The 13,572-nt window shown below is 31.3% G+C and overlaps 2 protein-coding genes across 2 annotated transcripts in view; one reads left to right on the top strand and one right to left on the bottom strand.

Moving 5' to 3' along the window:
- Window positions 1-13,572, top strand: part of LOC107451097 (RAB3 GTPase activating protein subunit 1) — a 191,381-nt gene that overhangs the window by 113,921 nt on the left and 63,888 nt on the right. The gene's annotated exons all lie outside the window — the stretch shown is intronic.
- LOC107451099 (leucine-rich repeat transmembrane protein FLRT3) overlaps window positions 10,144-13,572 on the bottom strand; it is a 40,011-nt gene continuing 36,582 nt past the window's right edge. The window contains exons 5-6 of the mRNA XM_016067090.3: window positions 12,367-12,549; window positions 10,144-11,634 (exon numbers count right to left, since the gene is read on the bottom strand). Coding sequence (XP_015922576.1) covers window positions 10,532-11,634; window positions 12,367-12,549 — 1,286 coding nt within the window. The 3' untranslated portion in view covers window positions 10,144-10,531. The remainder of the gene's footprint in view (window positions 11,635-12,366; window positions 12,550-13,572) is intronic.

Here is a 13,572-nt window from a genome sequence, read left to right as displayed (position 1 = left end):
TATGGGTTTACGATTACTAATGTTCGACTCAGTAGCCTTGTAATTTTGAACCCAATCCAGAAGACACGGAGAACTCCTGGACTCATTGGGAGAAATTTTCCTTCGTGTAGGTCTTTTTGATGGAACTAATTCGCATTTGTGTTACATGGAGAGGAAAACGACGAAAGCCTCTCACAATTAGCCTGACGGCAAGGGGACTCTAACCCATGATCCATCAGGATATGTTAAGTCAGCACTGTGATCGATGCGAGCCGGGCGCGAAACTCGTATCGACCAGCCATCACTGGGATTCGAACCCTGTTAACCCCATTGGAAGTCGAACGCTCTATCTCCTAAGCCACCAGGGCTCTCTGTACAACGTTTGAAATAGTAGGAGACTATGACACCCGAATTGTGTTACGTCCAGTTTATTCTGTTGTTTTGTTTTAATACTCTGCAGTAGACCCTGCTTCATTCAGATAGGTTGTCGGAAATGGCGATAGGGATTTAAGTGCTGCGATATCAATCCCAGGGTTAACCTGTCGTCCATGGTAAGTCGCACAAACCCAAGAAAAAAACAATACAGTAAATGAAATTTAAATTAATTTAATATTCCTCGGTTGGCATTGGAAACACTGCTTTAAACAACACAAAACAGATTTTGAATTCATAAATACTAGATGAAGTTTAAAAAGTAATTAATTAACTTTTGTTTTGTTAATTAATATCTATTTTATACATCTTAACCAGCTAAAAGTTTAGTATAATCAGCATAAAGTTGCGTTCCAGGGAAATTGCCTCATAAAAAGAACAATAATAGTAATAATAATTTAATACATACTATTCCACTTTTCAATTGCTAGTTTTTCTCTGATGCAACCTTACGTTGATTTAATTGTAAAGACAGATAATATTAATGTCACTCAATTAGTTGTAATCGTTTTTTAAAGTATTTAAGTTTCATGTATTTTAAGTTATATAATATTCATAGAGACGAAAATTAAAGACGTAGCTTCAAAATAGATAGGATATGTTACTTGACTAATCATGAAAATAATCAAATTAAAAAATATTAGATTGTATCCATCAGACAATTACTTACAAACACGAAAGCTCAATATCGATTTCTTTGAAATGGGCGTTAAAATGATATTTGTGATTTATAGTTGATGAGGAACCTTAAATCGAGACTTATAAAAGTGCAGAACAAAATGAATACTAAGCAGGACCTGCGATATTCTATAATTTTTAAATTTTTTCTCAGTGCAGGAATTTGCGAACTTGTGTCTAGTGGCACTTGTTCGAAAAAATATTTTACTATAATAGCTTTTAATGTAATAGTCACTTTGTATAATATCAGCAATTTTATTTCAAGTAGTTGTAATCCACTTGGACATTCTTCTATAAAAGCGGCTACGTTTAACAATGTTACATCGATGATATTTAGATGGCTTTTATTGTTGTACTTTCAGAACTTGAAAAACGTTTCAAAAAGATTAGACAGAGTGTCGAAGCAAATTGGCAAACCAGACAATTCTGAAAATAAAAAATGGATTTGCATGTGGATAATTGCATTGATATCATTTTATATACCGACATTGACATTTCGTGCAATGCATCTGTATTATGATGGACTGCAAAGCAGTTTTTACGGATATTTCGTCTATAACAAATTTCTGAGAATGCTACTTATTATGATTCACATATTTTTTACACTTCTTCTAGCAATTTCGCCATTTTCATTTTACCTAACATATTTCATGATGATTTGCAATCATTTGAAAAATTTACTTCAAAAATTGGAAAATTCACTTTCTGACTCTGAGCAAGATTACCAGCATTTTCTTAATTTATATATCCTGATGAAAAACTTGATTTCTAACGTCGATAATAAACTGTCACTTTTAACTCTGATTTCACTTCTTTACGCTGCTTCTGGAATGTATTTTGGCGTAACAGTTCTCCTTCTTAATTACAATAACATAGATGGCTCCATAATCGAATATTCAGCGTGGATTCTTTGGTTGGGATGTATAATAGTATTCCTCTTCGTCAATGCACAGGCATGTCTTGTGTTTGAAGGCTCTGAAAGTTTATCTGCCAAAATTCGCCAAGTTATCCGAACAAGGAATACTTCAATTCAATTACAAGTGTTGTCTCTAGTTTCAACACCTTCTTATCTAACTGCGTGGAAAATAATACCTATTAAAAGAAGTTTTATTGTGGCAACTATGGGCACTATTTTTACTTATTCACTTTTAATCGAAAGCTTATGAAACTAGAAATTCTCATATTCAATAAAATAGTTTCAGGAACACCTTCTTATCTAACTGTTTGGAAAATAATACCTATTAAAAGAAGCTTTACTGTGGCAAATAAGGGCACTATTTTTACTTATTCACTTTTAATCGAAAGCTTATGAAACTAGAAATTTTCATATTCAATAATATGGTTTCAGGAACGCCTTCTTATCTAACTGCGTGGAAAATAACACCTATTAAAAGAAGCTTTACTGTGGCAGCTGTGGGCACTATTTTTACTTATTCACTTTTAATCGAAAGCTTATGAAACTAGAAATTCTCATATTCAATAAAATAGTTTCAGGAACACCTTCTTATCTAACTGCTTGGAAAATAATACCTATTGAAAGAAGTTTCATTGTGGCAACTATGGGCACTATTTTTACTTATTCACTTTTAATCGAAAGCTTATAAAACTAGAAATTCTCATATTCAATAAAATAATTTCAGGAATACATTTTGGACTTCAAATAATGTGTTTTAGGATAACAGCAATCCTTTATTCTGATAACATGAAGAATTTCATATTGCAATATTCGACATGAAATCTTTGAAATTCTCGGATCCAATAAAATAATTTCAGGAATACATTTTGGACTTCAAAGAATGCGTTTTAGAATAACAGCAATCCTTTATTCATATTGCAATATTCAACATGAAGTCTTTGAAATTCTCGTATCCAATAAAATAATTTCAGAAATACATTTTGGACTTCAAAGAATGTGTTTTAGAATAACAGCAATCCTTTATTCTAAAAACATGAAGAATTTCATATTGCAATATTCGACATGAAATCTTTGAAATTCTCGTATCCAGTAAAATAATTTCGGGAATACGTTTTGGGCTTCAGAGAATGTGTTTTAGAATAACAGCAATCCTTTATTCTGATAACATAAAGAATTTCATATTGCAATGATCAACATAAAATCTTTGTTTGGTATAATATTTGCATTTTTGACCGTAAATGTACTCATATTCAGAAAATTTTTCCCATGTTAATCATAAACTGAATAGTAATGAAATTTGTCAACTATCGCTGTTATAAAATTTTAAATTGCAATTTCTGAAGAAAAAAAAAAGAGAGAGAAACTGAAACTAAAAATGTGTTAAAGAAATACACCTCACGGTCTGTGAAATCACCAATGAAATAGAGTTTTTCCCAAAATTATTTTATGAGGAAAAATAAATTTTGATTAAAAAAGATTCTAATAAGAACAAGAAATATTATTTTTTACTTTAAAAAAGAAAAAGAAAAAAAAGCCCATTGTGCAGCTCTAGTGCGGTAAATAAAAAGCTTCATAACTGATATGAGTTAGAGCTCTTGACTGTTGAATTAAATTTAGCCTATTTTTAGCCTGCTACCTATATGCTAATTCTGAAAAGGGTGCCTTCTAAACTAATTTTAATTTAAATTTAAAATAATTAACATTGAAAATTCACTCCATCGCCCCCTCATTATCTGGCTCATAAAATCAAAAATTATTCATTTATTCTGATAATTTCCATCTATGTGGAAAAATCTGGCCAAATTTACAATTTTTAAAGAGGTTAAATAACTTTTTGATATATTTAAGTTATTTGACCGTTCTAAAACTTTTCGGTGTAAATTCTTTATTGCAAGATGTATATAATTGAAATTATAGTTTTACCTTTAAGTGAAAGGCTTTAAGTGAAATTGTGGCTTTCTTATTTTACTTAGCGAAAGAGTTGCGTAAAACACTGTTAGCTAAGCAGCATTGAGTTAATTTGTTTAATTAAGATAACATATTAATCTCCCGATAGAACGAATGAACAGTCCAGTTATGTTTTTGGCATTTGTTGACATCGCCAATGAGGAACCTGCATGCGTTGGGTAATCGCAGAATGTTGATTATTTTAAATAGTCTATATCTTAAAACTCTCTAAAATCAATTCAGAATTTAAAAAACTGACCCGAATATTAAAAAAAACTTAACTTAAAATTACCCCTAACCGAAACTAACTTCACGTGACACAAAATGAGGCAGGGTTTGCTTATGACGTCAAAGTATAGTAACTCAGCGAGTGTAACAAAGGTGTTTTAATTTGAACTGCATTTTTTAAAAATTGTTTTTCTTTCATGATTATATCGTATATATAGTTTAAATATATATGTAGTGTATATCAGTTGCATCCTCCCCCTTGAGAAAATTTTTGTGGGCACCTTTCAGCATAATGAAATAAAATTGAGGAATGAAAAAATAAATGTCGAAACTACTTTTTTTTTCTGTAAATTTTGAAATTAATTCATTTTTCTTTATCTATACTGATTCATTTTTATTTATATTTGTCTATATATAAAAGTCTGAACTGTTTTGAAAGTTTTTAATTTAATGAGTTGATCCCAATTAGAGGAAATGGAATGAATGGTATATGACCTGGATTTTAGGTAAATTTAAAAAAAAAAAAATTCTTTTTTATTTTTAACTTCTAAGATATTTTCTTGAAATTTTTTTTTTTTGAAGAAAAATAAATAATGCTAAACACCTATCATTTTTTATTTTAACTTTAATAATTTTTTCTTCTAGATAAAATTATTTTTTCACTTTAAAAAAAAAGAACCTGTCCACCACTGTTCTCTAAGAATAAAATCCTTTCATTTTAAAGAATTAAAAAAAAAGAAAGAAAGAAAGAAAGTGATCTGAACAGCATTTCATAAACATTTTAATTCAGTATAATGAATTATTCATTCAGAGAAGCTTATCAATCAGAAAAACAATCTTACAGAATTAAATTATAATTAAGTAAGTTATTGTAAAATGGTCTTAGCAACTGTGTAATCACCACCTCCTAGAACTAGGTGGTATAATGCAGTAGTTGCAGACAATTTGCGAGAATTTTTTTTCCTCCGTTTGATGGCTTTGCACCAAATTTGTCTTTTTTTTCTCCTTTTGGTACATTAAAAAATTATTTATTTGGCGTGTTTAATGTAGAACTATTGCTCATGGTACAATGCAACACTTGAAGTTTTTGCTTGGAGCCATTTTTCAGAATTTATACTTGGCGCGGCATATGCTTTCACCGTTTCACAACATGATGGGAGTCGTGGTTGTGCTATACTGTGACGTCATCAGAGCGGATGGGAAACCTAGCAGCGATTTAGGGGCTAATCAAGCGATTTTAACTATTAATAACAAAATAACTAGTTATCGCACCGGTCTGAAATTGGTGTCTGTCTTTATAAAATGGCATGATGTTTCATTTTAAAACATGAAAAAAAAAAAAAAGCATGCAGGTTCCTTATTGGGATATTTATAAGCGACGTCACGCGTGGTTCAGCCAATCAGGTTCGACACACCCGCGTGACGTCTCTTGCAGACAGCTAATTAAATCGGATCCAAAATTTGATTCTCCTTGATAATAAACTCATGGCTTAAAGCTGTAACTTTAACACGCCATGCACAACCACGTGATTAAACTCAACCATGTGATTAGTTGCAAGAACTAAATTGGAAGATTTCATATGATAAACACAGGTTATAGTCGTCTATATTTTCTATTGCTCAAAAAAAAAAGGGGGGGGGGGCAACTTGCAAACCTTAAAGTTAAGTCATTCAAATTCATTTAATTTTCATGACACCTTCATTCCTCAGCTATTCAATTACAATTGTAATTATAAGCAATTTTGTGATACAATTACAAGTAATAATAAACCAGGATTACATCAAATCTTGATTTATTGATCTTCTAATTTTGATTAAAAGTTATTCATTTGAGATATTAGGTTGAAATTTAATAAATTTATAACTTGCGTTTCTGTTAATTATGAAGAAAATCAGTAGTGCTGCCATCTATAGTGTACACTTCACTTAAAACCGTTAGGTTTTCACATATTAAACGAAATTGTATATAAACCTCATAGAATATACTTTTAAGAACCTATTCATGTTCTACGTAAATAAAGATTTTTCTTCAAAGTAAACTAATAGTGTATTTTAGATTGTTGTTTTTATTTATTTATTTATTTCTTCTCATTATTTTTTAATTTTGTCTAGACGCAGTTCTAAACGTCAGTCATTTTAATGTATTTGTTTTTTCATTATTTGCAGACTAAAACAAAACTATTACTGTTGCGACACTCTGTGTGCTAAATTAAAAAAAACCTAAAAAAATTGCAAAAAGTTTAATTGTTTGCTGACTAACTGCAAATGTCAAATAATTCTTGTTTATTGAAAAAAAAATATCTCTTTCATTCACATATTAATTGAATCGATGAGTCCGAAAATATGTCATCTTCATAGGGAATAAATAGACTGCAGATGACCTATTTTAGAACTCATCGATTTAATTATTATAGTATTCAATATTTTTTAATTTATTCAAAATTTCCTGAGATGCGAAAGATTCGTATTAAGAATTGTTAACCAATTATTTAATTAAAATAATATTATTTCATTAAATTTACAATTGGCGTGTAGACTTCTAGAACTGAGTACAAAATTTTTGAATTACGGTTTGTGCGTCCAAAAATCGCACATTGCAGGTGATTTCTTTATTGCAATCTTTTAATTTTAATAATATGTAAATTCAAAATATACTTTTGTGATTTTATTTCGTTTATTTTTGTTTCTGTATTAGTAGCCTGCATTTTTTTTTCCATTAAGAGGTTTGCCGGAGTTTACAGCAACGACTATTTTTTATTTCAATATTAACTATATTAATTTATTATATTAAACAATAGACGGACCTCCATTCTCCCCCACCTCCCCAAAAAAAGAAAAGAAAAAGGATTTTCTAGATACCTACAGTGTGAGTTTTATAGATTTTTGATATAAAAACATACGGTTATATTTTATAGCAGTGATTCTCAACCACTGTGCCGCGGCACTTTTGTGTGCCGCCAAATTCTTAATATGTGCCCCCAAATATTAGAAGTGATACAATAAAAATTATAATACTTTTTTTTATTATGAGTAAAGTTTAAATTAAAGAAAAGTGTATATATAATATATATTTTTTATAATTTCTCCACGCTTTAACCACGTGAACATCTTTGTCGGCGATTGTCTTGTCTCTGACAATCTTAAAATAAGTTGAAATAAGATGGAAGTGTTTAAATTGTATATGACGCACAATTTTAAAAAAGTTGTAAGAACTTATCATTACAGTAAGCTATGCAATTAATAAACAAATTAACAAAGGATAACTAAAAAAACAAATATATAAAACCAAATTAACAAAGGATAACTGACAAAAATTAAGCTAACAATTAATGATTAGCAAAAAAACCAGTTAACAAGAAATCACAAAAAATAACAATTAATAATTATAGAAAACAAGCTAACAATTAATAACTGGCAAAAAATAAATAACTGTTACCTAACTAATAAAAAATTGGTCAAAAGAAATAATTAATCCCTTAATAAATGTGCTTTTGCAGTACACATTATTTTATTTCACATTCAAAATTATTATCACAAACTATTCAACACAGTGTAAAATAGGTAATTAAGCAACTTTTAATCTAATTTTTTTCATTGTGTGCCGTCAAATTTCGAAATCGTTAAAAGTGTACAGCCACAAAAAAAAGGTTGAGAATCACTGTTTTATAGTTTTAGTCTGGCCGACATAAAAAGCTGGAATTCTAAGAACGAATGATAGTGCTGCCATCTAGCTTTAAATGTTGCTACTAGAAGTGACCCTAAGTCTTGATGACTTTGTTTCAAGATACGTTTTTTATTTTTTATGTACTTTTATAGTTAAGATACAGTGTGCGGAAAACTTTGTGTTCAACATATTCGAAACGAAAATTGGATTGCAAATAAGCGAAAGATTAGGTCTCGAATGTTTTACACGGCCTGACTTAAATGTTTCGATTTCTAGACTCGATTGAATTTTTATGATTCGTTCGAGGTGCCGTTTATCCCAATTAGCAAATTACTGGTATGTCTGGTGTATAAGTCGACCGCTGAGAAAACCAATTACGAAAATCGAACAGTCATTATTTGTGTCATAAAATATGCATTTTAAGAAAAATATTTGATCGTTTTAGAATAAATAATTCAACAAAGTTTTTTATTATTATTTTTTTAAACTTTTATTAAGGGAAAAATTAAACTAGCTGCTAAAATAGACGCCAAGTGTTAAATGAGACTAGACGCTTGGCAAAATATGGATTTTAAAGTTCATGTAAAATCTTTTAAAAGTGTGGAATTTCGAATTCTTTTGGAAGGGTTTTGGGGAGAAGATGATTCTTTCTGGGACTTAGATGAGAATGAAGTAGAGTGTATTGCGGAGTGGGTTTCGTACAGAATGTACGAGACAATAAAAAGCTATAAATGGGAAGTAATTTTATTCGTTATGAAACTCGTTAATGATGATGCTGAAATTCTGCGGGTTGCGATGCGGTTCGCGTTGCATTTTTTACTTAAGTTGAACAGTTTATAATTCTCTATCTAATTGTCGAATGTTACATATTTTTTATTACATTACAAATCCAGTACATTTTTCTATTCATCTATAGTTCATGCAGTACATTTTTCTATACGTAATCGTATAGTTCTTTGCGCAGAAAAACAAAATTGAAAAGTTGAATAGTAAGATTGAACTCCTAAACAGTTTTTTTTTTTTAAATCTAGAGAAGTAATAGTAATTTGTGCTAGCTACGGAGCATGTTACGCGTTCTTTAATTATTATTTATTTTTGACTCATAGTTAAGTTTAAGTCTTTGAGTTAGGATGACTTCATAGAATTAATAGTTTAAAAATATGTGAAATCACGTGATTATAATTTTCGTACTTATGTTTTTGAAGCGTGTTTGAACCGAAGTTATAAAAAATTAACGACAATTTGGTACTTACACTTCAAGAAGATGATCTCGGATACCTATATATGTGACCTATAAAGTCATCACCAGCTGATAGTTATAAACAAAATAGCGTGTTAAAGTTGAGCTAAGTTTCTCCACATAAGTTAGATTGTTAATTAACGTTAAATTAATTAAATGCAGCACCGGTATTGCACCTCGAATTTGTTGAAATATAATTCTTTTTCGTCTACATCTTTTACTTAACTTAGATTTATTGTTTGTTTATGTATTTTATTGTAACTGTGATATATTTTCGTTTTGTGTGCCTGGCAACTTCGATGCATAATTAGTTTGTTTATGTTCTACTTGGCTGTCTTTGTATTGAATAAGAACCGCGCCAACCAGAACCACACAGAACAAACATTCCAACCACAGGAACTAAAAGAATCGAGTCAAATGTTTCTAGTCAAGCAGTGTATGTTGAATAATATATCAAGAGCTTTTGCACTAAAAATAAAAAAAAAAGATTAACTGACAAATTTTGTTTATAAGTTTGATTCTGATCAAGCGTTTCATTAAAAAAGTTATAAAAAATAAATCAGAACACTTCTTTTTTTTTTTTTGTTTTTGAAAAAAAAGAAACTTTATTATATATTTACACATCAAATTTGGCTAAAACAGCTTGTTTTCCCCCCCTTTCTTTCTTACATTGCTTATTTCTGTCAAGATGATATAATTACATGCGTATGTCATTATCCATTTTTTTTTTTTTTATCATCCATATATATTCAACTTATATTCGGTTGAGTTAACATCATAACTGCATAGCTTTATTAACGCAATGATAGTTTAAAAATTGTTGAATGTATTAAGTTATTTTTGCAGTATAATTATTATAGACTATATTTATACAGTGTGATTGTTTCAATTAATTATTTCTGTATACATTTCCCTTAGAACTGTGGTTCTAAATTTATTTTGCCCCTTGGTTAAGGGCTCAAAAAAAATTCTGAATTTTTAAACTCAACTTGAAGTTGAGTTTTATTTACTCATAAATTAAAACTAAATAAAATTTAAAAAAAATAAATTTTTTTTTCCTTTTAATTTTTATTTTCACTTGGATTTTAGCAGAAAGCAGTTTGGATAATGGCCGTATTTCCCTCTTTTTTTCCTGATGTAAAAGTTAAAGATAGCTGAGAATATTAAACCTGCATTAATTTTTTCCTAAAAGGTTGATAACCATTATACCCAATGTATTTAGCAATACTGCATACTAACTGTTACAGTACAATTTTTTTTCATTAAAAAAACATGATTCTTATACAAATACTATAGCAGTCAATGTTGCTTGATTTTTACTGGCATATAAAGTCATATGTTTTCACTATAATTTCTTTCGAAATTCAATGTCCACATTCAATTTCTATGTATTTGTTATAATTTGTAATTTGCTTTTATTGTATATCAACGAACTGATGTATGTACGTCAACATTCCGAATAACCAGACTTGTATATCGTTACAGACGTCAATGCGTCTCTGTACGTCGTAGTCCTGAAACTGCGAAATTCTGGTCTATCTATATCACCAAAATGTGAATACGGGGATCTTAAAGTGTTCCAGGTCCCTACCAGGCATCTGGCATCTGTTGCTGCCGATGATGGCTGCACCCTGGGCAGTGTACTGGTTGTCGCGTAGTGGCTGTTACAGCCTATGGGTTGAGGCCTCTCCTTGCAACGCCTCGATAACCACTTCCTCAGTTTCGTAGGAGATTGCCATCGTAGAAGTTTCTTCTGCTTACACAGAATGATCGTGACCGCACTCACGATAAAGCAGATGGCACAAGCAAGTGTTATAGCAACGATCTCAGTGGCGTACAGGATGTAGTTGTTGTACGTCTGTACCGTACTGCAGGACGAAGTCTCGTTTGTTACTAACGGCGTGTAGTCTTCGTCGCTTATTGCCCTGTGCTCGACATCTACCAGACAGACGTCGTAATGGGTACGTGGCGACAAGTCCGATATGCCGTACTCGTACACCTGGTCTTCAATGTCATGTCCAGACGTGATGTCATAGACCGGAATATTTGTATAGTTGTCCGAACCGGTGCGTCTAATTCGTATGGTCCACTCATGCCGAATCGATTCAGCCATATTGTCTTCATCTTCTTCTGAGGATACGGATGGCATCTTTAAACGCCACCTGATGTTGATAGCCGTCGCAGAGACGCTCAATTCTTCAATTTCAGTTCTAATACCCTTAATCAAGTCCGTATTTGTACTAGTCCCTTTCGTGGTTATTTTTCTGCATTTATTTGGTTCGATGGTGTATTTAGCCTCCAGCACTAGGGCTACACATACTATGTAATTTGTTTTTGGATTGAGTCCTGTTATCCGTTGAGTGAGGACAACCCTCGACGTTTGCTGTGGTTCTGTAATAGGCACTACCGTCATTTGGTATGGGCTGTCGTCGGATTTCCGGTACACTATGGTCCATTTCCCGATGTTGCTGCTTTGGTCATCTACTTTCCACGATACTGTTATATAGTTCGAACTACTGGCCAGTTTGATAACATCATATTCTTCAGAATCTGAAACAAGTAATGTAAATTTTTTTTATTTTAGTTGCTTTTAATTAAATAATTAAAATTTTTTCTCCCATATAAAACTAAAATTGATTAATTAAATTTAATTAACGAATATAAATAATTAAATATTTAAATGTGCTCAATAAACTATTTTAATCTATATTTGTTCTAATCTTAATTCGGGTTATAAAATGTTTTTTCTTCAATGCCCACCCGATTGACACTCGTCATTCAGGTATGTGTAGGGCAGATTTGTTGGCTACTCAATCAGTTGCCCCATATTAGGTGGGCCAACGTTGCTCCCACAGTAACAACAGAGTACAAAGAATGTAAAAAACTTCCATGTCCGAGATTCAACCCCAGAACCTTTTTGATGTGATGTCAGCTCACTGACCACTACGCACTCAAGTCGGTGTTCTTAAGAACTATAAGATTATAATCAAAATTTCAACTATAGATTTTTTTCCAAATCCCGCGATGTTGCAATATTATTTTTTCCTAAAGTTAATCATAACTAAAACATTGAATTTAAAGACATCCATGTCATCCATATCAAAAGTAAATGGGCAAATTTTGAAGAAAAAATAATCGATAACTTTCGAAATACTGCGACATTGCTAGGCACTATTACAGTTATACAAAAAGACACATATTAAAGAGAAATTATTGTTAAAAGTGCTGGTTGAGTGTGCCTTTATTATGGCAAATATATTACACTAATAATTGCACCCTTACCTTTTGTCATGTAACGTAATGTGCTGTTAATTTCCGGGCATTCCACAGCCCACGGCATCTCTTCCATTGCAAGGTCTTTAAACTTTTCTGGGGAATTGCAGATGGGCAGTCTAATGTCGGTTGTATTAGTTTGAAACCACTCATACAACCACATAGATGAACAGTTGCAGTGGAATGGATTATCTGTATGAATAAAAAAATATTTTACTTTCATTCTATTGGATTTCATGCAATTAATTAACATTTATTAAAAAAAATTTTTTTTTCCAGTCTAAACTGAGAAATAAGTGTTAATATGCTTTTAAAATTTTTAAGATCTCTTTTACTGAAACAGCCCGTTCTTATGACATAAACATGTAATTGGTTAATTTTTCCACTTTTTACCGTTTAGGTATCTTTTAATACATATGGATGGTTGTCTCTTATTAATACATCTGATCTCTTATTAATACATATGGTTCACCTCTTATTAATACATATGGATCATGTAAAGCTAAGCACAGGTGGCGCTAGGGATTAAAACAATTCCGGGTTACTACTTTCGATTGATTTTTACGCCCAAGCTTGAAAACGCGCAACATCCAATATTATTATACTCTTAGTATTTACAATATAACGCCTCTTTTACGTTTAAATTTCAACGAAACAAATAACAAATGAATTCTGAAAATTGCGCAAGCTTGCTATGATGCTACCCAAAAAATAACAAACGGTGCTATTTTACACAATTGTATTTTATTTTTTTATTTTATAACCGTCGTTGAACAGCCGACCCAATTTCCGAGTTTACGACTACTAATGTTCAACTCCGTAGCCTTGTCATTTTGAACCCTATCTAGAAGACAAGGGAACTCCTGGATCAAGTAGTGGGAGAAATTTCCCTTTGTGGAGAACTTTTTGATGGAACTAGCCCGCATTTGCGTTACATGGAGAGGAGGACCACGAGAACTTCCCACGGTTCGCCTGAAGGCAAGGGGCCTTTTTTTTATTTTTTTTCCCTCCAAGCCCTGAGCATGTACCTAGGTTATGAAAACCCTTAACCATATAGCCCAGGACTTGGCCGCTGGTCCAGCTCCGCTCCAGCCTAAATAACATAATATTTTAAAAAAATTTAAAAAAAAAAAAAAGAACAGATTTTACAGAAAGTGTGGAATTTAAGAAGAAATAAGACAAAAAAAAATATTATACATGTGAAATGGGAAGATA

This window comes from Parasteatoda tepidariorum, chromosome 5, assembly GCF_043381705.1.
Source record: "Parasteatoda tepidariorum isolate YZ-2023 chromosome 5, CAS_Ptep_4.0, whole genome shotgun sequence".
Classification (NCBI taxonomy): Eukaryota; Metazoa; Arthropoda; class Arachnida; order Araneae; family Theridiidae; genus Parasteatoda; species Parasteatoda tepidariorum.
This window is presented reverse-complemented; position numbering and strand designations above follow the sequence as displayed.